The sequence below is a fragment of the Anomalospiza imberbis genome, chromosome 3 (genome assembly GCF_031753505.1).
Source record: "Anomalospiza imberbis isolate Cuckoo-Finch-1a 21T00152 chromosome 3, ASM3175350v1, whole genome shotgun sequence".
Lineage (NCBI taxonomy): Eukaryota > Metazoa > Chordata > Aves > Passeriformes > Viduidae > Anomalospiza > Anomalospiza imberbis.
This window is the reverse complement of record NC_089683.1, coordinates 98887144-98914612: the sequence shown is the minus strand read 5'-3', so window position 1 is coordinate 98914612 and position 27469 is coordinate 98887144. Positions and strand designations below refer to the sequence as shown.

The window sequence follows — 27469 nt, the reverse complement described above, 5'->3', positions numbered from 1 at the left end:
CTGATAGAAACCTGCTTCTCAAGGAAGGGAAGTATGGGCAAAGGATAAGAATTTAGATTTTACGGTATGGCCATTTCAGATCAGTGTGACACAAGAGCTGGAAAAGAGCTGGAAACAGGCCAAACTTGCGTGCAGCTGGCTTCAACTGGCTCTCCAGCAACACTGAGAACAGGGCAGTCTCAGAGCCCCAAAGCTGCCGGGAGCCAGCGCAGCTGTCACTGAAGCCAGCAGGGTGGATGGAGGGTGGGTGCAGGGCTGGAACCACCCCAGGGCCAGAGGCCTGACATTGCTGCACTGTAATTCTTGATTAATGGTGCATTTGCAGTAATAATATTAGTGCTGACATGACATGCTTTTAGCCTTCCTGCCACCCATCCTGCTACAATTAATCACCAGAGAAGTGGAACCAACACACAGCACAACATTACCACCCTACCAAAAAGCAGCTTGCTCTAGCAGATGCCTTCTTTAGCTTGCAACTTCCGTTTGTTCTCGTTTCTAACATTAGCCAGGGGAATCAGAAGATATTCCAATCTTTCACCTTTTTCCACTGCTCATCACTGTTCCTGGTGTGGGGGAACAGCAGCTTTGTGACCCATGGCCACAGACAGGCTCGGGTGCCAGCTCAGGCCTGGAAGCCCTTTGGGAGCCAGGAGCTGTCCTGAGGGACCCTGTGGGGCAGCCAGCAGTGCTCTTGTGGCACATTCCCAATGGAATCCTGGGGTGCATTAGGAACCGCATTGCCAGCAGGTCAGGGAGCTGATCCTGCCCCTCTACTCAGGCCTGGTGAGGCCAGTCTGGAGTGCCGTGTCCAGTCCTGGGATCCTCAGGACAAGAGAGACGTGGAGCTCCTGGAGTGGGTCCAGCAGAGGGTGACAAAGATGAGGAAGGGACTGGAGCACCTCAGTTCTGAGGAGAGGCTGGAGGAGCTGGGCCTGCTTAGCCTGGAGAAGAGACACTGAGAGGAACCTCATCAATGCCTGTCAGTGCCTGCAGGGAGGGGCCAGAGCATGGACCAGGCTCTGCTCGGCGGGGACGGGCAATGGGACAAGAGGCAATGGGACAATGGGGCAGGAACTGAGGCTCAGGAAGCTCCACCTGAACATGAGGAAGAACTTCCCAGTGCAGTGCCCGAGCACTGGGACAGATTGCCCAGAGAGGTCGTCACTGGGGATAGTCAAGAACCATTTGGACACTATCCTGGGCCATGTGCTCTGCGATGACCCGGCTTGAGCTGGGAGGTTGGAGCAGATGACCCACAGTGGTCTCTTCCAACCTGACCCATCCTGGGATTCTGAGGGACGGCGGGGACACGGCGGGGACACGGCGGGGACACTGCGGCGCGCGGGACGCGCACCTCCCGCCATTCCCGTGTCCCTCGCCGCGTCCCGTAGGGGGCGCGGAAACTGCGCGCTGCTTCCGGCGCCTCCCGGTAGCGTCGGGGCCGCTCTGCGCCTCCGGCCGGGCCGCTCCGGGGGCGTGGGCAGGGTCGGACCGGCGTCTCAAGGGCCGCTTCCTTCTTCCCGCCTCGGGGGTGAGTCGGCTCCCCGCGTACCGGGGCTGGGCCCGGCTGTACCCTGCCCGGCTCGCCGTGGCTCCGAGGGCACCGGGGCAGCGGTGAGCGGAGGGCCCGGCATAGGGGCGCGGCTCGCCGGGGTGTCCGGGACGGCCCGGAGGAAAGCCCGCGTGTTCCGCAGCGCCAGGACCGAGGCACGTCGGTGCGAGCTGTCCTCGTGTGTGTGTGCGCGCTGTACAAACTCATTTAAGGAAAACAATGCTTTGGCTTGTGTTGTGCCATCTAAAGACTGTTACAAAGCACAGGAGAATAACTTGGTCTTTTTATTACAGAGGCTGCAAGAAGATTTCCATCTGACATGCTGCAAATTCCAAGGAAGGTACCACAATCGAAGGTAAGTATGAATGTCTTGGGAGTTCAGGCTGCTTCTCTTTGCACGTGGAAAATATTTTTAATGTGCCTATCATAGTGTTTGATGGCTAGTATCTTCTTTGGTTAAACATGGATTGACTGTTTCTCTGCTGTCTTGCTTCACTGCTTCTCTTGCCAGTGTTTGTAAGTGGTAGGAGCATTTCCCACTTCACCTGGCAGAGCTCCTTCCTGTCAGCCTGATATGGAAGGCTTTGTGAACTCAGTCCCTGGTTTTGTCTGCAGCTGGCTTGCTGATTGCTGGCACTCAGTCTTGGACAGCAAATTATTTCCATGCTGCTTTTTGCACGGATGAAAGCAGAGAAGCACTTGTCTTCTTTATGGTCCCAAGATGCAGAACAGTCAGAGAGTAGAAATCTTGTAGTTCTGTGGAATTTGTCCATTGACGAAACATTGTAAAGGCAAAAAATTCTGAGAAGAGGGCAAGGAAGAAATACTGAGAGACTTTCAGGTAGTGAGTCTGATTTGATGTGTATGAACTAGATCCGAGAAACTGCTTATTATTTTCTTCAGTGCCTGGTGATGTGAAGGTTGCTGTGCACGGTGAGAGTACCATGAGCTCTAGGTAAACTCACACTCTAAACAATTATATATGGTAAATAGGAACAGGGAAGACAAAAGTGCAAAAGCAGCAACTTGTAAGTGCCATGTTGTGGACAGTGGCAGGGATGTGAACAGGACTAAAATATCTCGCCATTATTTGCTGTCTTATAAAGGGCCCTATTTTTCCTTCATGTTTTGTGTCAGTTTTCTTTTTGAGGAGAACCTCCTTCTATGTATGCCAGTAATGCTTGGAACCGTTTTTTTTAAGGAAAAACTGCCTTATTTTCTTGGAAGGGGAATGTGAGCCTCTGCAAAGTGGGTTTTCCTTCAAAGCTTTATTCTGGGTGTAGGATCTCGGGAGCAAAAGCTATGTCATGACCACTTCTCCTTTCAGTGCTAGCTCATACTTTCCCTAGCATGCAGCTCAGGAATAAATGCTTGACCCTGCTTCCCCTCTGTCTCTGCAGACACATCTGCTGCCATGGTGAATGAGAAGCACAATGGCACCCTGCTTGTGCAGCTGGGGCCCAAACTGCAGGCCCACCCAGAGAAGCTGCTCCGGCAGCGGCGAGGCCACGACGACCGGCCGGAATACCTGGTCCGGTGGAGCGTTGTTAGCTTGGAAGAGAGAGCAGCGGGCGGCAGCAGTGCCTCCTCTGGAGAGACCAAGGCAGAGAACATCTCCATGTGGATGTCTGCAGAAGAGGTCTGTGCCAGCTGCCCGGCGCTGCTGGGCCAGAGGAGGCCGGAAGGGCCGCGGCTGAAAGAGGAGAAGGCGCCCGGTCCGTTGGCCGCGGACGCCTCGCTGGACGAAGCCTCGCTGCTGGAGATGAAGGCCGATGTCAGGAGCCTGGTGCAGCGAGCCGGGCGCCAGGTGGCCGAGGCTGGGGCGCCCCAGTGCTCCATCCTGAGCACGGTGCACGTGCTGGGGGCCTACGCCAGCATCGGCTCCCTGGCGGGCGCCTTCAGAGAAGCGGGAGCCCTGGACCTGCTGACGACGATGCTGTGCCACAGGGAGAAGCAGATCCGCCGCAGCGCCGGCGAGATGCTGCGCGCTCTGGGTGCACATGATGCAGGTGGGGGCTGCTCCTGCTCAGTGCCGCTGAGGAGGGGTTGCTGGGCAGCTGAGGAGTGCCAGGCCTTTGGGAGGGGTAAGATGCCTGGGAAGCAGCATATCTCAGGGCTTCTTGGCAAAAGGGGAAGAATCAGTCTGGATCTTCCAGACTTCCATGGTTGCAGTTGTCTGGACTGCTCTTGGAGTTAGAAACTCCTTCCCCTGCCAGGTTTCTGAGCTGGGATGCTGATTAATTCTTAGGATGACTTAGGCCAAAGAGATTGGCAGAGTGTGGGGTGACTCTGCTCCAAGCTGTCAGTTGGAAAGTCTCTGGCCTTTGGCAGGGAGCCTTTCCTCAGGCCCTGGATAGAGGCTAGTCCTCATTTAAGAGGAGCTGCCTTGGCTTGGAAGTGCCTGATGAGACTTGGGTGCACCTGGAAGGTTGCTGGTTGTGGTGTATCCCACAAGAGATGTGGCTTTCCCTGTCCTAGTGCCTGAGTTCATGCAGCTCTGCAGTAGGGCAGATGAGGGGCTGATTCAGGTTAAAACCTGACTTCTTTTCTTCCCTGGGACCCTGTTCCGGAATCAGTTATTTGGGGTTGTTGCTTTGTGAGAATCTCACAGCTTTAGGAGTAGAAAAAGTACACCATGGAGCAAAATGTTGCCACTCCAGAGGAAGGGACAGAACGTGGATCAGGTGAGACTGAGCAGCAAAGCTGTTCCTTCCCTGCAGCTCTGTCTCTCTCAGGGAGGGTGGGGTGAGGGTTGTCTTTCTGGGGCCTGAAGAGTTTTTGTTGTTGTTGCAGGAATCTGGGCCCATGTGCTGCTGTCCCTGAGCCAGAGGGATGGCATTGAGCAGCACATGGACTTTGACAGTCGCTGCACCTTGCTGGAGCTGTTTGCTGAAATCACGTCCTCTGCAGAGCACTGCATGTCCTTCGAGGGGATTCACCTCCCGCAGGTAGTGACAGACCGGCCACCAGCCCTGGGCCTGCGGGGCACGAGGGGCCAGGAGGGGTGGGAGTGGGGTCAGGGCTGGCAGCTTGCTGGGACAAGAGGGGAGTTGAAGGTGGGCAGGTGAGCAGGACTGGCTGTGGGAAAGCTGGCGCAGGACCTGGGCTTGGTGAGAGGCTGGGGGTGGTGCAGAGGCACCTGGAGAGCCTGGTCTGCAAGCAGGGAGGGGAGGGTGGGCTGAGAGGTCTCTGCTGCTGCCGGCTGGTCTGGAGCTCTCACGGGAGCCTGACTGGGAATGAGCTGGTGGCTCAGAGAGAGCTGGGGGCTAGAGGTGATCTGCAGGCCGAGTGTGAGAGCTGTGCTTGTTGCAGATCCCTGGGAAGCAGCTGTTTGTGCTGGTGAAGCACTACCTGTGTGTGACTTCTCTCCTGGACAAGCTGAGCAGTGGCGTGGAGCAGGGAGAGGAGCAGCAGGGCTGTGCTGTGCCCAGCCCTGTCCCTGAGGAGAGGAGCCGTGTGAAGCAGGAGTTTGAGTTCAGCATGGCCATGGCAAACCTCATCTCGGAGCTGGTGCACGTGATGGGCTGGAGCCACAGGCACAAGGCAGAGCCGCTCCCCCAACAGGACCTGCAGCCTCGCCCTGCCCGCTCCATCTTCCAGCACAAGACCCTGGCCAGCGCTGCTGCCGAAGCAGCCCGCACAACCCCAGCGAAGGAGCCCATGACCTTCAAGACACGCTCGGCCTTCCCGAGCCGCAGCAGCTATGTGGAGTACGTGCAGGCCACGCTGGTGAGCGGCATGAGGGTGCGCATGCTCGAGGACTACGAGCAGGTCAGCGCCGGCGATGAGGGCAACTTCCGCCGCAGCAATGACGGCATGCCCCCGGTGCAGGTATCACTGCTGGGGGAGCAGGCGCTGCCAAGGGGCATGTCTGCTCTCCTGTGCAGCCTTACATGGGGACAGTGGGGTTGGACTGGGGGGACATGGGGACAGTGGGGTTGGACTTGTCTTCTACCAGCTGGTGTGTTCTGGGCTCTCCTTCAGGTGTACTGGCAAGCTCTGGGCTGTACGTACTGGGTTCACTGGCACATGGTCGAGATCATTGGCCCTTCAGAACAAAAGGAGCTTGAGGGCCAGGACAAGGTGAACACCTTGACACGAAACCACAGACTGAGAGCAGGTGAGCAGCCCATTGGTCTCCTTCTAGCATGTTCCAACTCTCCCACTGCCCTCCTGTCACCTTCCTTTCTCCCAACAAGCTGGGGACTTCTGCCCAGCATGAGTTCTTTCCTTGGGGAATGAGGAGTGTGCAGCAGAGGAGGGGGGAGATGGCAGAGTTGACAGTGCCCTTCCTTGCTCTGCTCCCCTGCAGTTCCACAGCCATTCGTGTGCAAGCCCTTGGGGGGGCTTTACTCCCTGCCTTACCTGGGGCAGCGGCTGCCCAAGGCTGCAGACACACTGAGCCGTGCCGAATGGTGGGAGCTGCTCTTCTTTGTGAGGAAGCTGGAAGCACAGGAGCAGAAAGAGATCACCTGTCTGATCCAGCAGCACCAGGGAGAGCAGGTAGGGGCCAGTGCCTGCAGCAGGGAAATGGGAGGGAGGAGCAAAGGGAACATTAGGGAAGGGAGCAGGCCCAGAGGAGATGGCAAGTGTGAGCTGTGCAGGGACAGCCTGAACGGGGCAGAAATGGGAGGGTGAGTGGGGACAGCGAAAGCTTGGAGAGCTTGGCCCAGCAGAGCAGTGAGTGGAGATGAGAGGAAAGGCAGTGTCCCCTGACTGGAAGAGTGACTGTCCAGCAGGGTTTGGGCAGGCGAGGCAAGGCCGTGGGGTCATTCTGCCAGTTGCAGTTGGGTGGTGAGCACGGGTGGGGAGGTGTGGGCTGGTGAGAGTGGGGCTGGGGACAGGCAGGGGAGGGTGGCAGTGGGGAGTGGCCCTGGGCACCTCTGGCGGTGCAGCCTTTCTGTCCGTTGTGCCAGTGGCCGCCACAAGGGGCCTGGGGTGCGTGGCGAGCCCGAGATTAACTTGCCCCCGTGGGTGTGGCTGTCGCAGGTGGATGAAGAAGCCCTGATGCAGCTGTCGGTACCTGCAGAGCTGGCCCAGAAGGTGCTGCAGGTCCTGGAGAAGCGGTGCCAGGGCAGCTCTCTGCGTGACCTGCGTGGCTCCCGTGTCTACGCCAGACACTTCCTCGGGAGAGGGGCAGAGCAGGGTGGTGGAGGGAGCAGCACAGCGTCCTCAGAGGGTGACAGGAGCACCGGTTCTGAAGGCACGATGGCCAAGGCAGCGGAGGGAGACTTTTCTGAAGCCCCAGGGCCGCCCCAAGGCCTCAGTGAAGTGGCAGTGAAAGTGAAGTCAGATTCCCAGCTGTTCAGCGAGCTCTTGGAGAGGGAAGGGCTGTTCTTGCCAGAGGTGACGGAGGAGCAGAGCCAAGGTAATATCCTGCCACATGCTGGGGCAGAGGTGCAGTGCTGGCAGCAGCACTGCTGCCTCCACAGGGGAAGGCTCTGGGCAGGGCGTGGGGGCCACGCAGCCAGGGCTGCCTGAAGTGGGGGTGCCTGTGGGTGCTGGGTGTGTGGGTGTGTGGCACCCTGGGAGCTGCTGGAGGCGTCACCGCTGCCCTGACGCCTCCGTCCCTCCGGCCAGCGCTGGGCAGCTCCAAGGGGCTGAGTGAGAGCAGCTCGCTGGCCAAGGTTGCAGCTGTGGTGGACGTGATCCAGAGCAGCAGCTCAGCGGTGGGGCTGCGCTTAGCTGGGCTCAAGCACATCCTGAAGATGCTGGAGGAGGAGCCCAAGTTGGAGCAGCAAGTCGGCACAGCCCAGGGCGGGCTGGGCAGCGGGAGCGCTGGGTGAGTGCTGGGGTGCTGCACACTCCTCCTGCTGCCTGGGGAGGGCCCTGTGGGCAGGGTGGGGGACCGTGCTGAGCTGGAAGAGCGTGAAGGATGGTATGTGCAAGAGGAAAGGTGGATTTTGTGTCCCTTTGTCCCAGGCAGGCTCATTGGCAGGGCTGTCCCAGCTGCAGCGTGGGCAGGAAGGAGGTGGCTGGCAGGGCCCAAGGAGGCTCTGCCTGAGGTGTCCTGTCGCATGCAGGGAGAAGCTGGTGCAGGTGTCAGTGGAGCTGCTGAGCACGGAGGTGGCGGAGAAGGCGCTGGTGGCGGTGACGCTGCGGCTGCTGGCCGTGCTGCTGGCCCGGTACGAGTGGCGCGTGCCCTTTGCCACGGAGGGCGGCGTGCGGGCCGTGCTGGCCTGCATGCAGCAGCACGGCTGCTCCGCCCTGGTGCAGCAGGCCGGGCTGGCGGTGAGTGCCCGGGGGATGCCGGGGGCGGGCAGGGGCGCGCGGGCTGCCCCGGGCGTGGTGGAGGGGCCGCTGCCCTGTGCGCTGCTCTCGTCCTCGCAGGCCCTGAAGGTGCTGGTGGGAGCTGCGGACGCTGAGCCGGGAGGTGCCGGTGGGAAGTGCCTGCCCTGGAACCACGGCGTTGCACAGATGATGCGGGAGATCTTTGCCAGCATTGGCTCTGCCTCCAGCAAGGGCTCTGCCAGCCTGCTGAGTAGCATCCCTGCTGCCCTGAGCACCATGCAGAGGGTCCCAGGGTAGGGGCAGAGTGTGGAGAGTGGCTGAGGCTGGGGGGAAGGACAGGCAGAGCGGGCAGGTGGCTTGTCTGTGCCTGGGGAAGGAGAGTGGCATGGCTGTGTCCCTGCAGGGGCTCCTCGGGGGTGCAGAACGGCCTGCTGGTGGTGAACATGCTGATGGATGGGCACCGGGGCCTGGCGGAGCAGCTGGCGAGCTGCGATCTCCTGGCGGTGCTGCAGAGCTGCTGGAGGGCCGGGCAGAGCAGCGGCTGTCCCCAGGCAGTGCTGGCCCTCAGCGCCATCAATCGCCTGGCAGAGCACGGGCTGCCCCTGGGCCCGGAGGCAGCAGGTACCGTGCTGCCCCCCCTGCCCGTGCCAGGGCCCGCAGGTGCCACGGGCAGGGCTGCCTGGCCCGACAGGGCAGAGCACCCTGAGGGGCTGCTGCCGCTCGAGCGAGTGCCTGGGCTGGGCTCACGTGTCCTTGTCGTGGCAGGCAGAGAGGTCCTGTTGGACCCGAAGGGCGTGCAGATGCTGCTGGGTGGCCTGGACGATGGCGTCTTGTCCAAGGAGGTGGTGGTGGCCCTGGAGCGGCAGCTCTGCAGCGAAGGCCCTGTTCCCTGTGGCCAGGTGGCCCAGCTGCTGCAGGACCACAGCTGCTTCAGGCTGTTGCTGCGCAGCTTGGAGCTGCTGGGGACAGAGAAGGCCGTGAGCCTGAGCATCCTCAGGTGGGTGCAGGGCGGCTGGGAGGGAGTCTGGGACCCCCTGAGCAGGTGTGTGAGTGCTGGTGGTCATGTTGGGGAGAGCCAGGGCATGTTTGTGGGTCCTGGTGGGGGTGTTCTTCACTGGGGGCAGGCTCACCCCAGCACGTAGGCAGGTGCTGATTGGTGTGTCCTGGGGCACAGGGCCACGTGGGGCCACAGCAGCTGTGCCTGGGTGCTGGTGGGGACATGCAGGGGCAGCAGAGGACATGCCTGGGTGCTGGTGGAGTGTGCAAGGTGCCAGGGGAGCCTTGGTTCCCGGTCCCTGAGAGGTGCCTTCCAAGTGGGACAGGGAAGCAGGGCTGCCTGTAGCACTGCTGTCCCTGTGCCCCGGCCTGAGCAGGCCCTTCCATCACCCAGGATCCTGAACAAGTTTCTGGACAGTTACCAGGAGGATGTGCTGCCCTGGCACGAGTGTGTGGAGCCCTGCGTGTCCTTCCTGATCACCCACAGCAGCAGCTGGGAGGTGAGGGGGCCCCGGGACTCCCGGCAGGCAGGGTGGCTGTGCTGGCTGTGCCTCAGCCAGGCTGGGCAAGCAGGGCCCCGCTGGTGGCAGCCTGGCCTCGTGTCCGAGGTGCTGGGAGAGGTGGGGAGCGGCTGTCCTGGCCATGTCCCTGGTGGCCACGTGCCCAGCCTGGCTGTGCCTGGCCAGGCTCTGGTGGGTGCTGGTGGGGTTGGGATGAGGGGAATGGAGGTGAAGCTCCGGCTGCTGGGGGGCCCCGGGCAGTTGCCAGCAGTGCCCCGTCTGCTCATGGCTGCATCTCAGTAGGTGCTGCAGGAGGTCGTTGGCTTCTTGCACCGCCTGGGCAGTGCCAGCAAGGACTGTGTGGTGGTGATGTGCCACGTGGGCACCCACGAGGCTCTGTCCAAAGCCCTGGAAAAGCACAGCACGGTCCCGTTGTTGGCGCCGGCCGTGCTCGACCTGGTGACGGAGTGTGAGAAGTACGCCGGCCTCTACGAGAAGCTGACGAGCAGCATCTTGGCTGGCTGCATCCAGGTGGGCCTGGGGAGGCACAGCTGCCTGGGGATTTGGGTCTGGGGGCATCAGTCTGTCCCTGCTGCTGAGGGACAGCCTTGTGCTCTCTGCCTGGCACAGCCCTGCGGGGGCTGAGGGGAGGAGGACCTGGGGGCCCTGGTAAGAGCCTTGCCCCATCCCACAGCTGGTGCTGGGACAGATTGAGGAGCACCGCCGGAGCCACCAGCCCATCAGCGTCCCCTTCTTTGATGTCTTCCTGCACAACCTATGCCAAGGTGAGTGGAGGCAGGGAGAGTTGAGCCCAGGCTTGGTGGCCGGAAGCTCCTTGTGCTCTGTCCGCAGGCTCCAGCATGGAGGTGAAGGAGGACAAGTGTTGGGAGAAGGTGCAGGTCTCTTCCAACTCGCACCAGGCCAGCAAGCTCATGGACAGGAACCCCAGGACCTACTGGGAGTCGAACGGCAGCACCGGCTCCCACTTCATCACTGTGCACATGCAGTGTGGAGTGGTGATCAGGTGGGGCTGGGCCGGCAGGGCTGTGTGTGGAGGAGAGGGCTTTGGGGATCTGTGCCAGCCTTGCCACAGTGGCCCCGTCCTGGGGGCAGCGGGATGTGACCGGCAGGGCGTGGTGCTGTCAGGGTTCGGGCAGGGAGGCGGGGATGGCTGGGCAGCCCCGTGTTTGCTGTGCTGCAGGGAGCTGAGCATGCTGGTGGCCAGCGAGGACTCCAGCTATATGCCATCCAGGGTCGTGGTGCTGGGCGGGGACAGCCCTGCCACCATCAGGACGGAGCTCAATGCGGTGAGTCCCCGTGGGAGTGGCGGGCTGGTCCTTGCTGTGCCCCGTGGAGGTCTGTCTGCGGTGTGAGGCCCTTGGAGGTGCCCTCGGGGAGGTGGGAATGGCAGGAACTGCACTGTGGGAGCCTCTTTGGGCTGCCTGTCACGCTGAGGGCTCAGTGCCTCCCTGCAGGTGACCATCCTGCCCTCGGACAGCAGAGTGATCCTGCTGGAGAACATGACCCGCTTCTGGCCCGTCGTCCAGATCCGGGTGAAGCGGTGCCAGCAGGTAGGGGAGCCGGGGCTGGGCCCGGGAGCGGGCAGTGTGTGGTGCTGGGGCCGTGCCCCAGGAACTGAGGGTCCTGCTGTCCTGTAGGGTGGCATCGACACACGTGTGCGTGGCATCGAGGTGCTGGGTCCCAAGCCCGCCTTCTGGCCCATCTTCAAGGAGCAGCTGTGCCGGCGGACGTTCCTCTCCTGCACTGCTCGGGCTCATGCCTGGAGCCAGGAGATCTGCCGAGACCGGGGGCAGCTGCTGCAGCTCTTTGGCAGGTGAGTCGTGTCCTGGCTGTGCCATCGCATCCCTGGTGTCCCGGGGGGGACATGGCTGGCAGCCTGTGAGGGGATTGCAGGGCTGGGAAAGGAGCAGCTGGCTGTGCCACCTGGATGAGAGGGGCCCTTGCTCCTTCCTGGCCACCAGAGGTCCTTCCTGGCCAGGGCCACCTTGGGGTCATCTGGGTTTAAGCGGGGCTAACCCCCCAGAGCAGGATGCCAGTTCTCCCAGGGCTGGCACATGTGACAGAGGTTGGCCAGGCACAGCAGGATCTCATGGCCACAGGCACTGCACAGCCCCCATTTGGCAGGAGGTGCGAGGGCCCCAAGGGCCATTGGGGGCAGGCCCCAGAGAGGCCCTCCCTGGCTGCTGGGGGCTAGTGGGGCCAGCGAGCCATCGTGCCTTGGCAAAGGGCAGAGCAGGGAGCCACCACTGTGTTCTGCTTTCCCATGGGAGTTCTCCAGCCCTTGGCACCGTGTGCTGCCCGGTTGCTGTTGCAGACTGAACCGGGCGCTGCAGCACGAGCAGAGCTTTGCCAACCGCTTCCTTCCCGACGACGAAGCAGCCCGGGCACTGGGCAGGACGTTCTGGGAGGCCCTGGTGAACCCCTTGGTGCAGAGCATCACCAGCCCAGGTACTCTGCGCTCTCCGGGACCCTCCTGTGCCGTGCCCCGGGCAGAGGCACCTGGCTCTGAGTCTGGTTGGCCTCGCAGACGCTGACGGTGTCAGTCCCCTGGCCTGGCTGCTGAGTGAGTACCTGGAGAGCGTGGAGCTGCCCCGCCGTGCCACGGGACGCGGGGCTGCCTTCGCTTCCTGCGTGCGGCGCCTGACCCAGCTCCTGGTGCACGTGGACCCCGGCGGCCCCGAGCCAGAGGAGACCAGAGCAGCTGGTGAGCCAGGGGCTGCTCTGCCGTGGGGCTGGGCGGGCGCTGCTCCAGAGTGCCAGGCTGTGGCCATGGGGCTCCTCTGGGCAGCATCCTATGGCACAGAGGCTCCCGAGCTGGGTCATGCTCAGGTCATGCTCATGCTTGTGGTCGTGCCGCAGCAGTGGCCGTGCCTCTCCAGCGTCCCCTCAGCCCTGCTGTGGCGGGTCAGTGTGCGGGGCCTGCCCATGGAGCCACACTGAGCCTGAGGTTGACCCTTGGCAGGTGGGAAGGAAGGGAAGAACAAGGAGGTGCCGGCCCGGACTGCAAAGGCGGTGGTGGAGAAGTCGAGAGGCCTGTGGGGAATCTTGCAGTGCTGGCGTGGTGTGGTGCAGCAGCAGGTAGAGCTTGGAGGGCTGACTGGGAGGGGTGTGGGACCTTCCCTGGCTGGTTGGAGCAGGGAGTGGGGTCTGGCAGTACCCTGGGAGCACGGGGAAGGCACAGGGCTGTACCTGGCCTCTACAGAGCCTGGAGCGATGTGGGGACAGCCCTGCCGTGCTTGTCACGCTGGCATGGCTCGAGTGTCAGCCAGGCCAGGAGACAGGTCCAATGTCGGGCTGTTATTTCTTGCTGGGCTGCTGCGGTGTGTCCGTAGTGCCCCCACAGCCCCTGGCCGGCCCTCAGAGCTGCGCTCCCACCTTGGCAGCCCAGCAAGAGCACCAGGGCCCCGAGTCCCAGGGAGCCAGGCAGGTGGTGTTGGCAGGGCAGGGCTGGGGATGTTCCAAGGGGCACGTCCTGCTGCGGGCTCAGCCCTCGCGCTGCTCCCACAGGTGCAGCGGTTCCTGGAGGCGGCGGGGCAGGCGCCCGACCTCGCGGAGCGCTACTGCCGGCTGTACCAGCGCCTGCGCGGGGCCACGGAGGAGCTCTTTGGGCAGCAGGCCGCCTTTGTGCTGGCCCTGGGCCGGGGCTTTGCGGGGGCTTTGCTGCAGCTCTCCTTCCTGACTGCCCTGCACGTGAGTCGAGGGAGCGCGGCCCCGGTGCACGGGCTGACCCTGGGCACGGGCTGGGGAGCTGCCCTGGCCCACGGCACTGGGGCAAGCTCTGGGTGGGTGGTGTCCTGTTCCCCCTGAACAGGACACAGAGCCCTGCCCTGGCACCCCGGATGGTGCCCAGCTCAGGTGCGTGCTGTTCATCCCAGCATGGGCCCAGCCCTGGCACACTCCGGCCTTGGCCTGGTGCCTGGGCACCCTCGGTCCCTGCCTGGGAGTGCCAGAGTTTCCCGGCTGCTCCCTGCAGGGACGTTCCCCCATCCCAGCCCTGTGGGCACCTGGTGAGTCCTGTCTGCAGCCAGCCCCGTCCCTTGCAGGTGAGCGAGCAGTTTGCCCGCTACCTTGACGTGCAGATCCAGGAGCTCCGCAGGGCTGCGGGCAGCACGGGGCCTCTGGAGCGGCTGCAGCAGTTCTTGGAGCCCTTTGTCGTCTTCAGTGGCCTGGAGTTTGCCCACACCTTTGAACACTTCTACAGGTGAGGCTGCTGTGTCTCCAGAACCAGGGGCCTGCTGCAGCGTGGCCTGGTGTGCCGGGGGAGCTTGGCCTGCTGTGGCAGCGGTGCTCCCGCTTTGCTTTTACGGAATCATGGAGTGCGGAGGGCCTGTGGGTGCTGCCAGTGTGTGGAATCACATTCCCTGCTGGGGACAGGGAGGGGACACGTGTGTGCTGCCAGGCCCACGTGGCGTGGAATGAGGCCGGGCTCGGACCTGTGGCTGTCTCCTGGTGGGTGGCTGATGGCCACAGGGTTCGGGCCCAGCCCTGACTGAAGCTGGTGGCCATGGCAGGCACTACCTGGGGGACCGGCTCCTGACACAAGGGCCATCTTGGCTGGAAGGAGGCATCGTGGAGCAGATCGGGCTGTGCTTCCCCAGCCGCTTTCCCCAAGATATGCTGAGCAACTTGGCCGAGTCGGAGGAGCTCCAGCGGCAGTTCTGCCTCTTCCAGCTGCAGGAGCAGGATAAGCGGCTGCTGGAGCTGGACGCGGGCCTGGAGGAGGTGAGAGGGATGGGGGCGTGGGGAGGCCGGAGGCCGCCGGCTTTCCTCACGGGGATCCTGGAGCCTGACTTGAGCTGCCCTCGTGCCCCTGTGCCCAGGTGCTGGGAGCAGCCGCAGTGGCAGACGTGCCAGAGGTGAAGGTGCTGGCCCTGTCCCCGCGCTGCTGGCCTGTTTCCCCGCTGTGTTACATGGATAACCCGGGCAGGTTCTTCCCGGCGGTGCTGAGCTCCCCACTGGATGAGTTTGCTGACTTCTGCCAGCAGAGTGAGTGCTGTGGCCGGGGGTGTGCCCAGACCCTCCAGGGCAGCTCAGCCACAAGTGGTGGTGGGCTGGGAGTGCCTGGCAGGGCTGGTCCCCGTCCCTGGCACTGACACTGTCCCTGGCAGGCCAGAGCCAGCTGGGCTGGGAGTGCACGAAGCCCCGTCGGCTGCAGTGGACGTGGCTGGGCCACGCCGAGCTGCAGTTTGGAGACTGCGTTCTGCACGTGTCCACGCTGCAGATGTACATCCTGCTCTGCTTCAACAGCGCCCAGGTAGGGGCTGGAGCCACGGCGGGGCCAAGGAGGCAGTGGAGGCTGGAGCATGGCAGGGCCGTGTCCTCCCTTTCCTTCTGGTGGGGTCTCCAGCGGTCTTTGGGGCACGGGACCCCATTCTTAGGCAGGGCCTGTGGCCAGTGAATCTTGGCCACTGCCCTCCCACCCCGTGCTGCAGGAGGTGGCTGTGGAGGCCCTGCTGCAGGCTACAGGGCTCCCTGCTGACCTGGTGCACCAAGCACTGACACCGCTGACCCACGGCCAGGGCGTCCTGGTGGGGAGCTGCACGCCAGGGGGTGAGTGCGGGGCTGGGGCACCCGGGGGAGGAGCTGGCCTGAACCCCGAGGGGGTGCTGGGCTTAGGGGTGTGGGAGCTCGTAGGGCTGGTGAAGGGGCTGGGTCCATGTGGTGGTGCTTGGGGCACAGGGTGTGTGTCAGGGTGGGGCCTGAGGCCAGTGTAGGGCTGGGGGTGATGTGTGGGGTGGGGCCCGGGGCCATGCATGGGGCCTGGGTCAGCGTGGGTGGGTGGGTCTCAGGTCTCTGTATGGGCTTGGGCCGGGGCCAGGGGCCGTGTGCGTGGCTGTGGCTTAGGGCCACATGCTGGGGACAGGGCTGGGGTGGCCCGTGGTGCAGGCAGCTGCAGGCCCAGCTTGGGTCCCTCAGCCACACGTGTGTCCTGGGGCTCCTTCAGGGCCCAGCTCGAGGCTTGGCTGAGCCTGGGTTGGGGGCTGGCTCCAGGTGCACTGCGGCTGAACCAGGCAGCCCTGGCCCAGAGCTCCGGCCGCCAGCTGAGGCTGCTGCCCCAGCAGAGGTACCTGCGGACAGAGAGGGCCGAGGTGAGCGCCCTGGAAAGGAAGAGGAACGTCCTGTGCTGCCTCATCACCCGCATCCTCAAGGTGGAGAAGCAGCTGCACGTCGACAACCTGGTGTTCAGGGTACGGGGGTGGCGCGGGCAGAGGGGCACAGGGGCTGCGTGGGGGCTGCAGCCACTGCAGTGGGGCTCCCTTGCTGCCGTAGGTGATCGATGCCTGTCAGAAGGGCGAGTTGGGGCCAGGGGTGCAGTTCCTGAGCTTCTGCTGCCACAGTGTGGACGTGCTGTCCTGCATCCTGCACCTGCTGAACAAGGGCTATCTCCGGCGCCAGGAGGGGAGGCCTCATGTCTTGGAATACATCTCTGCTGAATCCACAACACCTCTTGGCGGCCAAGCACAGATGACTTTCCAGTGCAGGCCAGCCCAGGCATCTCTGGAGGAGGACGGCAGAGACAGCCTGCATTGGTAGGGTGCATGCTCACCAGGTATGGAGGGGTGTGCGTCTCCAGCCTGTGTGAACATGGCACATTTCTCCACATCAGGCGGAATCCTGGCACAGACAGGGCAGAGGAATATCTCATGGCAATGCTGCAGGTTCCAATGGGACACACGCTCAGTCCAGAGGAGGCAAAGCTGCTCATGAACCAGACAGTACAGCAGGTCCAGGATACTCTGAGCATACCGGATGATGTTGCTCGACACCTCCTCATGCACTGTAGGTGGAATGTGGATTTCCTGATCCAGTGTTACGTGGAGAACCGTGAAGCCCTGCTCGTCTCCTCAGGGCTGCAAGTGCAGGATGTCCAGCCTCCCCCAAGCCCTGGAACCCACTGTCCAGTCTGTGTGAACCAGCTGTGTCCCACTGAGAAGCCACCAACCCTTTGCTGCATGCACTACTGTTGCAAGGTGAAGATCCTGGGGCCTTTGGTTTCTGCTACTTGACAGGCAATTGCTGCTGTCTACTTGGAGCAGCTGTTCTTTGTCTGAAGGTGTTATCAAGGGATTTTTCAGAGCTTATACATTCTCTTTTCTCAGCTCACTTTTTTATGATCCTTCACTCCCTGGTTTGTGTAGTCCCACTTTTGTGTTTTGGGGTACTTACCCGTGATCTGTGGGGTTTTGTGCACCCTCTGCTGGGTGGGGAGGGCTTCCAGGTTCACACGGCCCTGCTTAGGTCTGATCTCTCCTCTTGTGCCCTGACAGCCCTGTTGGAGGGAATATCTCACAACGCGCATTGAGCAGAACATGGTTGTCAACTGCACCTGTCCCATATCCGAGTGCCGTGCTCAGCCGACCACAACCTTCATCTACTCCATCGTGTCCTCCGAGGAGATTATAGCCAAGGTGAAGCAGGAGGGGTGGCTGCTGGGTGTCCAAGCTCTCTTGCATTTTGGTCAGCACTATCAGATGATTTTTTTGCTGCTTTCCCCCTTCCTGTTTCCAAGACTGGCAGCGTGATAATGGTGGCCAGCCAGATTTTGTCTGTTTTCTCTGATTATGGTCAATACCAGCTGTTCAGGAAAGCATGACATCAACGAAAGAGCACAGTGGTATTTCCTCTAAATATATCTCTAGCAAGCAACATTTCAGGGACATCATTAGTTCAGGACTAGATGAGAGCCATGATAGCAGCTCATAACAAGTATCCTCTACTGGTGTGCTGGAAGCAATATAATAGTAATAATAATAAATCAAGGCCAAAAGAAAACATGAGCAATTTCATTTTACTGCTGCATCAGTGACCCCTATGTCCTTTCTCTTCCATTGGTCTCTGGCTTTGAGCAGTTCAGGTTTTTGTGAAGATGGCAGGAATTGCCACATCACATCAGACATAATCTTCACTGTAAGTCTGTGTGAGTCTGCAGACGTATCTAAACCAGGCTTTCTGAGCTCTGCTTACCTTAGTGCTTGGTCATCAGGCTACAGCAGTAGATGCTTGTTCTAAAGCAGAAGCTACTTTTTCTGTTTTTTTAGTTTCTAGGGCTGAATGCCCTCCCCACCTAATGGCAGAGCTGTAGCTGTCACATGACAGACTCTTTTTGTTAACTGCTGGGAAGAACAGTCTCTTTTCCACTGCTCTATTCTTTGACAGTTATATCTTTTGTCTTTTTTTTTTAATAGGAAGTGCTTGGAGAATTAGGGCATATGTCTGGACTGTTAGTCCTTATTGCCTTTGCAAATCCCATAATCACACCTGTCTGAAAGCAGGATTTAGTAGCCTGTTGCTGTGACTGTTTTATAAAAAGAAATAATTATTGCAGATTGACATAAATAGCAGCTAATTTTAACAAGTTGCTCTGATGCTCTCACCGAAATGTTATGTTTTCATTTTGACCAGTAAGTGGTGTGGCTGGAGTGTTAATGTCTGATGCAGAGTCACACATACAGTCATAGAATATTTTGGGTTACAATAATCTGTGGAGGTCTCTGGTCCAGTCCTGGGCTCAAAATAACTAGATTATTGTATGAAGATCTAATGCTGGAATTATATTTAAACATAAGAAAACTGTTTGTTGGGGTTGGGGATTCTTTCCAATAGTAAGGGTAGTGAGACATGGTACCAGTTTGGGGGGAGAGGTTTGTAGTCTCTGTGCTTGGGTGTATTCAAAATCTAACTGGACAGAGTCCTGAGCAATCCTGCTTTAAGCTGGAGAGCTTGAACAAGGTTTTATTTCTAGAAATACCTTCCAGCCTCAGCAAGTCTATGAAAGGCTTCCAGATATGACATGGGAGGGATAGAAAAATGAACACAAAGGGAATGAAAGGGTAAACTGACTGAGTGCTGTTTTGTCATGTACAGCTCTTTGGTGAGATGCATAGCCAGCCCAGAGCACCAGACACTACATTTAAGGCCTAACCATGCAGCTTCTCAGACTTAAATCTCTTTCCTGGCTTCTCATTACAGTATGAAAAAGCCCTCCTTAGACGCTATGTTGAGTGCTGCTCCAACCTGACATGGTGCACCAACCCTCAGGGCTGTGATCAGATCCTTCTTAAGGATGGACTTGGTTATGGAGCAGCCTGTTCCAAGTGCTCCTGGATATCCTGCTTCAACTGCAACTTCCCAGAGGTGAGGCTGAGCTGGATCACAGGCTGTACTCTCTTAGGTTTGGCACCCACCCTTCTGCTTTTGTCTGGTTAAATGATTGTCTTTTCCTCTCTCTCAGGCCCATTATCCTGCCAGCTGCAGCCACATGTCTCGGTGGGTGGATGATGATGGATACTATGAGGGAATGACAAGTGAAGCCCAAAGCAAACATCTGGCTAAGCTCATTTCAAAGCACTGCCCAAACTGCCAGGCTCAGATAGAGAAAAATGAGGGGTGCCTGCAGTGAGTATACAATTTTGTTTGCTACTGTGTTTGTGACTGGGTGGCACAGTCCCTGGCTGTGGTGTAGGGGAGCACTGTCAGCAACTGTCCACAAGTGGCTGTCAGGACTGAGCAATTCCCGTTGTCCTTCTGCAGTATGACATGTGCAAAGTGTAATCACGGCTTCTGCTGGCGCTGCCTCAAGCCCTGGAGGCCGAATCACAAGGATTATTACAACTGCTCTGCTATGGTGAGTGGTTTGCTGTATCTCCTTGGTTCATGCTTGTGTTCAGAGGCCCCTGTAGCCTCTCAGAGATGGTAAGGATGTCCACTTGGGCCCTTTACTCTGGACTTTGTCAATTTGCCTGTAATACTGGCATTTCCAGGTAGCCCTGCTACTCGAGGGAAATTGCTACAAGTTCCTGTACCTTTGCTTTCAGGTGAGTAAAGCAGCTTGGCAGGAGAAGCGTTTCCAGGATTACAATGAGAGATGCACCTTTCATCACCATGCAAGGGTAAGGCCGCCTCCTTCCTTTGCAGATGCTGACTGCTGCTCAGCCCTGGTCAGCAGGGCACTTTCTTGTTTCAGTGACACTTTTGTGTCAGTGTCTTCTCTGCTTAGAAGCAGGCTTCATATCCAGACTGGGATCACTGGATGATCATTTTGCCCTGGCTCTGACATTAAGGAGTAGTCCTTGGCTGCTTTCTTCTGTCCAGTCTGTTGTGGAAACTGAGCACCTGACTTGTGGTATTGAGGGGCTCAGAGTGGTGCAGAAGTTGGAAGCAATGGTGACTGAAGGCTGAGCTCTGCTCAGAGCTGAGGTGCTGTAAAAGGTTGAAGTGATGGCACAGTAGAAATTTCATAGTTGGATGCATTAAATGCTCTTCTGCTCCTTGCATCTTCTGGGATGGCACTTCAGAATGCTTAGCAATTATTTGTGTGGAAGGTGCTGTTTTTTCAGTCTTGTGGAGCTTGACAGTGACATTGACTTTTTTTTTTCCCACTCCTTTGGTTTTTGCAGGAATTTGCTGTAAGTCTGAGGAACAGCATTTCTTCCATCAGAGAGATGCCAAAAATTAGGAACTTGACCTTTGTTCTTGATGCCTGCAAAGTGCTAGAGCAGGCACGGAAGGTAAGGCTGGATAGTATAGTCTTGCTGAGGTTTAGATTTAATTCTGCTGGTGTGAGGAGACACCAACCTTATTCTTCTCCAAACAAGAGGAGACAGAGAAAGCTTGAGGGGAGGAGTAGCATCAGGACAGAGGAAGAGCTCATGTCTGCCCTTCCCTGTTTTGAGTCTGAGTTGAGCTCTGTTTGCAGTGTTCCTTACAGTCAGGTCATAGGATTTGGAGCTCAGCTCAAGTTGACACCATGGAATAAACACAAGGTCAATATTTAGGGTTTTCATCCACTGGGTTTGGTCCATTCCTATTAGAAGTGTCCCAGTGAAGGCACTTTGAAAGCTCTCCTGATGATGTGTTACAGTCAGGAAGTTCCTCTTGATGCTTGTGTTATGATTTTCTTTTTGTAACTTCATTTCATGAACTATAGATATTTTGGAAGCAGTGAGTTACCCACTGCATGTCCTCATAGCCACATCAAAAAGGATTTGTGGTGCAGGTACTGTGTGTGTGCAGTAAGCCTGTGACACCTTAGGTCTGTAATGCCTGCTCTGTCCTGAAACATCGGCAGGAGGTGGGAATTGTCTTTGCATATACACCCTGGTTTTGCAGGTAGGCTTGATTTTGAGAGAGGCATGTGAGACAAGGGTGCCTGACCCTATTTTGTCTTCTCAGTGTGGTAGCCCCTTAGTTTTCTGGAGTACATATTGTTGCTTGTTGTTGCTGCTACTGAATTTTCTGGCCCATTTCTTTAAATGGAAACAGTGATCTCATTCCCTACTGGGTGCCTATATGGCTTTAGGGGTCATTCATTTATAACTGGAGTTTGCCTTTGTTGTGGGCTGTTGGTACAGCACCATGCCTGCTTCCCTTTGGGCTCCATTCTCTTTGTTGTTCAGCCTGGGCTACCCAGCACTGCCTAGTCCCGTGTGCTGATGGGTTTGATTCTTTGCCCGCTGGTCAGTCACACTTGTTATGCATTTACAGTCTGTGTTCTTGTGATGGTTTGCAGGTGGGAAAAATCAGTTACTTTAGACTTCAATATAAAATAATTGCACATTCATTTCCAATCCTGCCAGTAGCTTGAGTTAGCCTGGCACTGCTGTCTCTTGTCACAATGGGTCATTGGGCTATGGCCACAGGCCAGAGGCCGCTGATAATAATGAGGTCTGGAAGGGTTTGATACTGCTCCCTTCTTGCCCACTCTGAAGCTGAAGGAGGGTGCTTAGCAACATGATCTGTACTTTTCCAGGTGCTGGCCTACTCCTGTGTCTACAGCTACTATAACCAGGACACCGAGAGCATGGATATTGTGGAACAGCAGACTGAGAGCCTGGAGCTGCTCACTAATGCTCTGCAGATCCTTCTGGGTAAGCCCCGTGGCCTCTTTGCAGTTGTGACTAGCATTTCCAGCTCTAGTCAAAGGGTAGCAGCTCTAGTGGGGTGATAGCATATATACCAACACCCAGCTAGCCTCACTTCTCCCAGTCCAGTCCTTGCCTTCTTGATACCATTTCTGAGAAAGTCCACTGGAGCAGTTTGGCTGCCAGTGGAGACTGATGCAGTATTGAGCAACATGTTCTGTTCTAAAAGAGGGATGCATTTGCACAGGAGATCTTAGCAGCTATGGCTGGCTTCACAATCAGAGCCAAGGACTTGGTCTCTGCTCAAGAGTGTGGGATGCAGTATGACTTTGTTGGCTTTGAATTGCAGAGGAAACCCTGCTGCAGTACCAGGACCTGGCCACTTCTCTTCAGCTTCTGAAAGCAGAGCACTTCCGCGTGGGTTTGGAGTTGGTGCGGCAGATCAAGGAGCGTCTCTTTGCAATTCTCTGGCACTCCACACAGGTGAAGGCCACACGGCTGTTCATGGCTTGTCTTGCTCTGGTCTAATTTGACTGTGGGCAAACTAAAGGGCTTTAACTCAGGATTGTGTGTGTGCATGGCAGGGGTTTGCAGCACAAAATACACTCCAAATTACATACTGTTTCTGTCTCTTTTGGCTGTTCTTTCCTGCTAACAGGATTTCCATGTTGGGCTCCAGACTTCAGGAGATGCTGTACAGAGAAAGTTGAAACTTGCAAATGTGCCTGCTTCAGCCCTTGCATGTACAGGGTGAGTTTTCTTAGTGGGGTAACAGAGGACGGTGAGTGAGTGCAGAGAAAAAGCAGGTGAGCAGAGTTTTCTCCTGTGCTCACCGCCATACAAAAGAGTGAATGACAAACACTTGTCATTACTTGCATCCTGTTTTGTGGTTTGAGGTAGCAATTTAAGTGATGTAGTGGTGTAGGGAAATGAGCAAAACCTCTGCTTGTATGCAGCTATGATCAAGAAAGCTCCATCACTGGCAGACTCAGTTATGGAAGTTGCTCTCCCTGGACTCTCCTGACTTTCTGTGGCTGGGGATGCTGAGACAATGACAGTAGGGTGTTGTGGGGCTGGGTCGTGGCTGATGCTAACAGCAGTCTCTGCTTTTATGCTCTGCTCCTCAACAGTCAAAAACGTATCATCCTGTGTGACTCCCCCAACACAGATGAAGGTAAGGAGGTTGAAGATGAGGAGTATGATCCACAGTGGCAGGAAGACTATGATGACGATGATGACCTTGATGAAGACAACTTTATGATTGATAATGATTCAGATTGTGATTCTTACTTTGATGATAATGATAGCTATCGTAGCTAACACTAGAGTGTTATGTCACCTAGCCTGCCACCTTGGACCTCTGCCTCTACTTTGTCTCAACCAGTTTGTGTTACTGTTTTTCCTCAGAGGCAGGGAGGAGCTCTCAGATGGAACAAAACATTTCTTCTGGGAGGTTTCTTGCTCAGTGACTCTTGCGTATGCAGGAACATGCTCTGGGCAGCTGGTCTGTGTGGCCACCTCTCTCAGAAAGACATCTCCTTTTCTTTTTCCCTTGTCTCCAGTTCTGCCTATAGGTATTTGAGTTAGAAAGCCCACCTGCAGAGTGAGGACCACTTGCCACCTGTTAAAGGCTGCTCCTTGTCCTTGGTGTGCTGTCCCCAAGGGCTGGGCACAGGGGAGGGTGGCACATGTCCCAGCACAGCACTGTCTAGCAATGGCCACTGTCTAGAAATGCTGTAAAAAGATGCATTTACACTCAAAACCTCCCAGCTGAAGCTAGTGGGATTCTCTCCAGTCACAGATGGATGTGGTTTGGTTCCTCTGGTTGAGAGGAGCTGCATTTTTGCCCTTTGTTGGGAGTATTCTTCTCTGTTATGAAGCAGGAAGGGCTACTATGAGTGACACAAGTTTGCAGGATTGTTTAAGTTTATAAATATATGCACACACATATATTTTATATACATATATATATATATATATATGCAGAGGTTGTTCAGATAATACTGTATCTTTGCAAAAAAAAAAAAAAAAAAAAAAAAAAAAGAAAAACCCTGAGAAACAAGGATTGAATAAAAGTTCTGTTTAAAAAAATAAACAGTTTTCTTCCAGCACAAGCCTTTTTGTTGTCTGTGGGGAACAGGGGAGTGGAGGAACAGCAGGATCTCTTCAAGTGAGGATGTGACCAGGATGTGCTTATCCCAGAAGTTACTTGTGAAATTAGTTATTTGTGAAATTAGTTAGAAATCACAAATGAGTTGGGTTTGGAATCCCCACTCAGACCACACACTCTGCCCTGCAAAGTGGCTTTTCCTTCCTGGGCAGTTCAGGGAACAGTGAGAGGGTGTGGGGAGCAGTGAGAAAGAGGGCAGGGGACCAGGCCATACAGAGTAGTGGGACTGGTGTTTCTGGGACCAGGTGCAAGACAGGATGCCTGCATGTTGATAGAGGTGGTAACATCTGGTGCCCAGCAAAAGGCATATGTGAGATTGCTATCAGGGCTTGAGGAGTGATTTGGTGATTGTTTTGGAGATACAGGGCTCTTAGGCCTTGGATATCATCTGGAAGGGATGTGGGATTCTTATGGGATGCTAGACAGGGAGCAACTGCCAGACAGACCATGAGGGAAAACTGAGTTTTCCACTTCCCTGCAGTTGGTAGCTCCTAGTCCTGCTGAGTCTGTCATGGTGGAAATCCTAACCCTGCTCCCCATATATGGCAATGGGTTCCCTTGTGACACCTCTCTGGGCCCTCTCCTCAGGGCTCCTTGCAGGAGCAACCTGAATTTCCCAGGTTGTTGGGGACGGAGCAGATCATTGTAGATGCCAAAGTTGCCTATGTGGAGACTCACGCCTGCAGTTCCTCATTCACTGTCTCCTGGATGCTGAAAACCCAAAGAATCAGGATTGTGAATCTCTGCTCTCATGGAGTGTTTGTAGTGAACATTATGATCCTTGCTCTCCTGCTCTGTGGGAGGTTTCTGTCCTCTCTGAGCCCGTAGGACACCTGTGTTAGGGTTTGACAGGACAGTTTGTGGTGTGCCAGTCAAACTACCTACCTGACACTGGCCAAGGAGTCGAGGACAACAAGAAGGGCTTCTTCAATTGTCATTTCTGTACCACATGCTCTGGGACCACCCTCCTTGAGCAGGGAGGCTGGACTAGGTGACTCACTGTGGTCCTTTCCAACAACACTCCTGTGATTCTGTACTATATGGGGTGTACCTGAGAGTACTGACAGTGCTGGCAGATGCCACAAGGCCACTTTTCATCATCCTTAAAAGGTCATGTCAGTGAAGAGGATGCTCCTAGTGACTGGGAAAAGGCAGCTAATATATCCATAGTCAAGAAGGACAACCCAGGAAATGAGGCCAGCCTCACCTCAGCCCTTGGGAAAGAGATGGAAATGCAAATTGACTGCACCAAATTGCCAGCTCCTCTACTACAACTATAAAATTGATTGTTCATCAAGAAGGTATAGAGAGTTAATTCAGAAAGTTGTGGATTGCTCCAGGAGGGGACAACCAAATTCCATCAATCTGGAACCAAAAAAGTAACATAGTGATTCCAGAAGCAGTCTGTGGTGAGACCCTAGTCTCTGAATGGAAGGTTTTCTCTCCAAATACCATCCTTTGGAGATGTAGTGACTGGAGGAAGGATGAATTTTTGCACTGTACTAGATTGCCATGTCAGGCAATCATAACATAGGTGAAAGAAGCAGTAAGATACAGTGTTATATAAAAATTAACATAATACAATTCAATTCACTGCCCATTATCACTGAAAATCAAATCCCCCTGATGCACACACCAAACTCACCCATCTTCCCACATTACCATTTTGAAAAGGACAAAATTAGTAACAACTGGAATGCATGAACATTTCCCTCCATCCATTGGAGGCATTCCCAACAAGAATATTATTAGTGCCTTACTATTTAGAATGAGCAATATACCCCACAAGGTAATTTCTAGCTAAGAGTCTGTTGCTTACCTCTTAGTGGGCATTGTTCTGCAGATCAGGAACTCAGGATCAAAAAACATAATCAAGAGTGTGTTCTGCTGCCTGTAGAAACTCAAAAGAAGGATTGGCAAGATTCTAACCAGTCACTCCAAAGAGATCACCAAAATCATCCTTCAGGGATCCCTGCTCAGAGGACTTGGTTATTACATTATCTCAGGCACCAAAGCACCCAGTATCATGCCCAACCCCATGCTGCTGGCACTCAGTGTTGCCTGCCCAGTAGGCTCTGTGGTCCTTAGTCCCAGGATTCTGCAAACTTCAGGGACCATGGTCCCAAGGGTACTGCTGAGGCACTTTCTGTAAGTCCTCACCTTCCCTTTGTAGTCCTTTTATGTGTGGTTTTTTTTAAGAGTCATTAGGTTTGGTTATAGCAAATAGTGCTAAAGAGAGGGTTAGGGTTATGGTCAGTGTTAGGGTTTTAGGTGAAGGGTTTGTATGGTAGTTAGGGAAATCCTGGTAGCAGGGGAAGTCCTGGTAGGAAGCCTAAGACTAATATTGAGATTTTAATGTATATGTGGATGTTACAGTGATTGACAAGGGTGTTGCCCAACCAAATATCCCCAAGGCTGCAACCAATCTCACTGGCCAGGACCGGAAGGGGTGTGGGGTTCAAACCAATGAGAGCATCCAGACCGGGTCTTTTAAATGCCCTATATAGGGGAGGGGTTGGGGAGAGTAAGCTTTCCTGTAGTTTTCTGTTGCCAGATGAAGTTTGGAGTAAGTGGTGTCTGTCTCCTGCCCCCTCAACACTCTCCTCTCTCCCCCCTCCCCCCACCTGTGACCTAACGTGGATATTTTCATTCTTTAGGCCATTATCATTGGTAGTTTTTGAACTTGGTTTGCATTGAGAGTGAGGACTGTTGTGGCAGTTTTAAGGAAGTATAAGTAGAAAGTTAGTAGTGGGTGTTTGGCTATTACAGCTGTAATAATTATTAGGCTATTCAACCCAAGCGAGAATTCTTGAGACTTTCAAATCTGTTTTTGATTTAGTCCAGTTCAGTCTCCTAGAGCTGCTGAGGCAAGGATTACAGTGATTAATAATTTTGAGTAGAGTGATTTAGGACAAGAATGGTAATGGGTGGCAGTGAATTTAATTATTGTTGATAGCCCAGTTGTTGATAATCCCAGTGATTAGGGATTAAGTACTTCTGTGCATCAGAAATTGAAAGGGACTGGGACTAGTTAGACTCCAATTGCTGATGTCAGTAGGGACAGGACGTTGTGTGGTTTGATTTGTTAATGTCACACTGGTTCTGCTTCAAAAGATGATGAATGCTGAGGCAGCTGCTTGTACTAGGGAAGTATTTGATTATGGCATCAGTGGCTTGTGGGTGGTGGGATTTGCAAGTTTGGAAATGAGTGGAATGACAGTGAGGGTGGTAATTCCTGTTCTTGTTCAAGCCATGATTCAGTGGTTGCTCAAAATTGTAATGATTGCTCCTAGAATTAAAGTTGAGGAGGAGAGTCACTTTGCATGTTACAGCACTCTGTTCACCTTACCACAGTGATTCTTTACGTTCAGGCACATTATCCTTAAGGAATGAGACAGGGCTGCACAGCTGATTGGTATGCTGATGCCTGCCCCGTTCTAGCTTGGATTCACCTTCCGACGAGGCTCAGTACAGAACAGTGGGATTCCATTTCCTACTGCCTGGAGTAATCCAAAGGGGTCTACAATGTTTGGGCCTTATTTGGCTTGTATGTAGGATCTTTCATTCTTCTACTATTAAGAAGGCTAAAGCAATTAGAATTGGGATACCATGGGAATAGGAACATGACAAGATAAAGACATTTAAAAGTAGAAAGTCAGCTCAAGAGTAGCTATGGTGGGAAAAGAGATCAGGTAGGGAGATGATTTGAACCTCTGGATAATGAGATTAAACCTTCTGCATTTGCTGACCTCTGCTATGGGAGCAGTCCTTTCCCAGGACAGGGGATAGTACTCACTTGGTAGTTTATTTGAGTTTATTACTCATGATTGCTTGTACTCACTTTTTTCATCCTTTTGTAAATGAAAAAGTTCATTGTAGAGAGAAAATGACCTGGATTCCTCTGGTCTGAACACAGCTTGAATATGCAAATCCCTAAGAGCAGCTGCTCCTTTAGGATGTTCTGATACAACATTGAAGTTCTAAACTTCGTGTCAAAATGGGCTCTTGGAGGACATTGAGCAGTTTTCCCTGGGTGGTTTGGTCAATTGCAGGGAAGGGGGAAGGATAAAGAATTTGGGCTGGGGTTGAACTAAGATGGCATTTTACTGCTTCAGATTTCCTCCCAGCTTTTGCA

General features: G+C 55.7%; 1 protein-coding gene across 1 annotated transcript; it reads left to right on the top strand.

Annotated features, from left to right (window-relative positions):
- The first annotated feature begins 1479 nt into the window (after window positions 1–1479).
- Window positions 1480–23270, top strand: LOC137471552 (cullin-9-like). The gene is made up of 42 exons (XM_068185971.1): window positions 1480–1534; window positions 1849–1910; window positions 2956–3564; window positions 4349–4503; window positions 4868–5386; window positions 5540–5675; window positions 5868–6058; window positions 6545–6923; window positions 7136–7337; window positions 7579–7786; window positions 7886–8079; window positions 8190–8407; window positions 8552–8783; window positions 9177–9282; window positions 9586–9813; window positions 9977–10067; window positions 10135–10306; window positions 10484–10589; window positions 10758–10853; window positions 10941–11116; window positions 11618–11751; window positions 11831–12007; window positions 12266–12381; window positions 12811–12993; window positions 13347–13504; window positions 13815–14025; window positions 14124–14289; window positions 14412–14557; window positions 14736–14853; window positions 15295–15491; window positions 15574–15833; window positions 15911–16274; window positions 16572–16712; window positions 18274–18438; window positions 18536–18699; window positions 18835–18928; window positions 19119–19193; window positions 19701–19811; window positions 21053–21170; window positions 21514–21647; window positions 21823–21914; window positions 22295–23270. The coding sequence occupies exons 3-42, from the start codon at window positions 2970–2972 to the stop codon at window positions 22482–22484; spliced, it is 7518 nt and encodes a 2505-aa protein (XP_068042072.1). The 5' UTR covers window positions 1480–1534; window positions 1849–1910; window positions 2956–2969; the 3' UTR covers window positions 22485–23270.
- Window positions 23271–27469: the final 4199 nt, after the last annotated feature.

Excerpts from the sequence above, each read along its gene's own strand:
- LOC137471552 (XM_068185971.1), top strand. The coding sequence starts at position 2,970 with ATGGTGAATGAGAAGCACAATGGCACCCTGCTTGTGCAGCTGGGGCCC. Across the intron at positions 5,676-5,867 it reads AAACCACAGACTGAGAGCAG|TTCCACAGCCATTCGTGTGC; the intron begins GTGAGCAGCCCA and ends GCTCCCCTGCAG. Across the intron at positions 16,713-18,273 it reads CCGAGGAGATTATAGCCAAG|TATGAAAAAGCCCTCCTTAG; the intron begins GTGAAGCAGGAG and ends TTCTCATTACAG.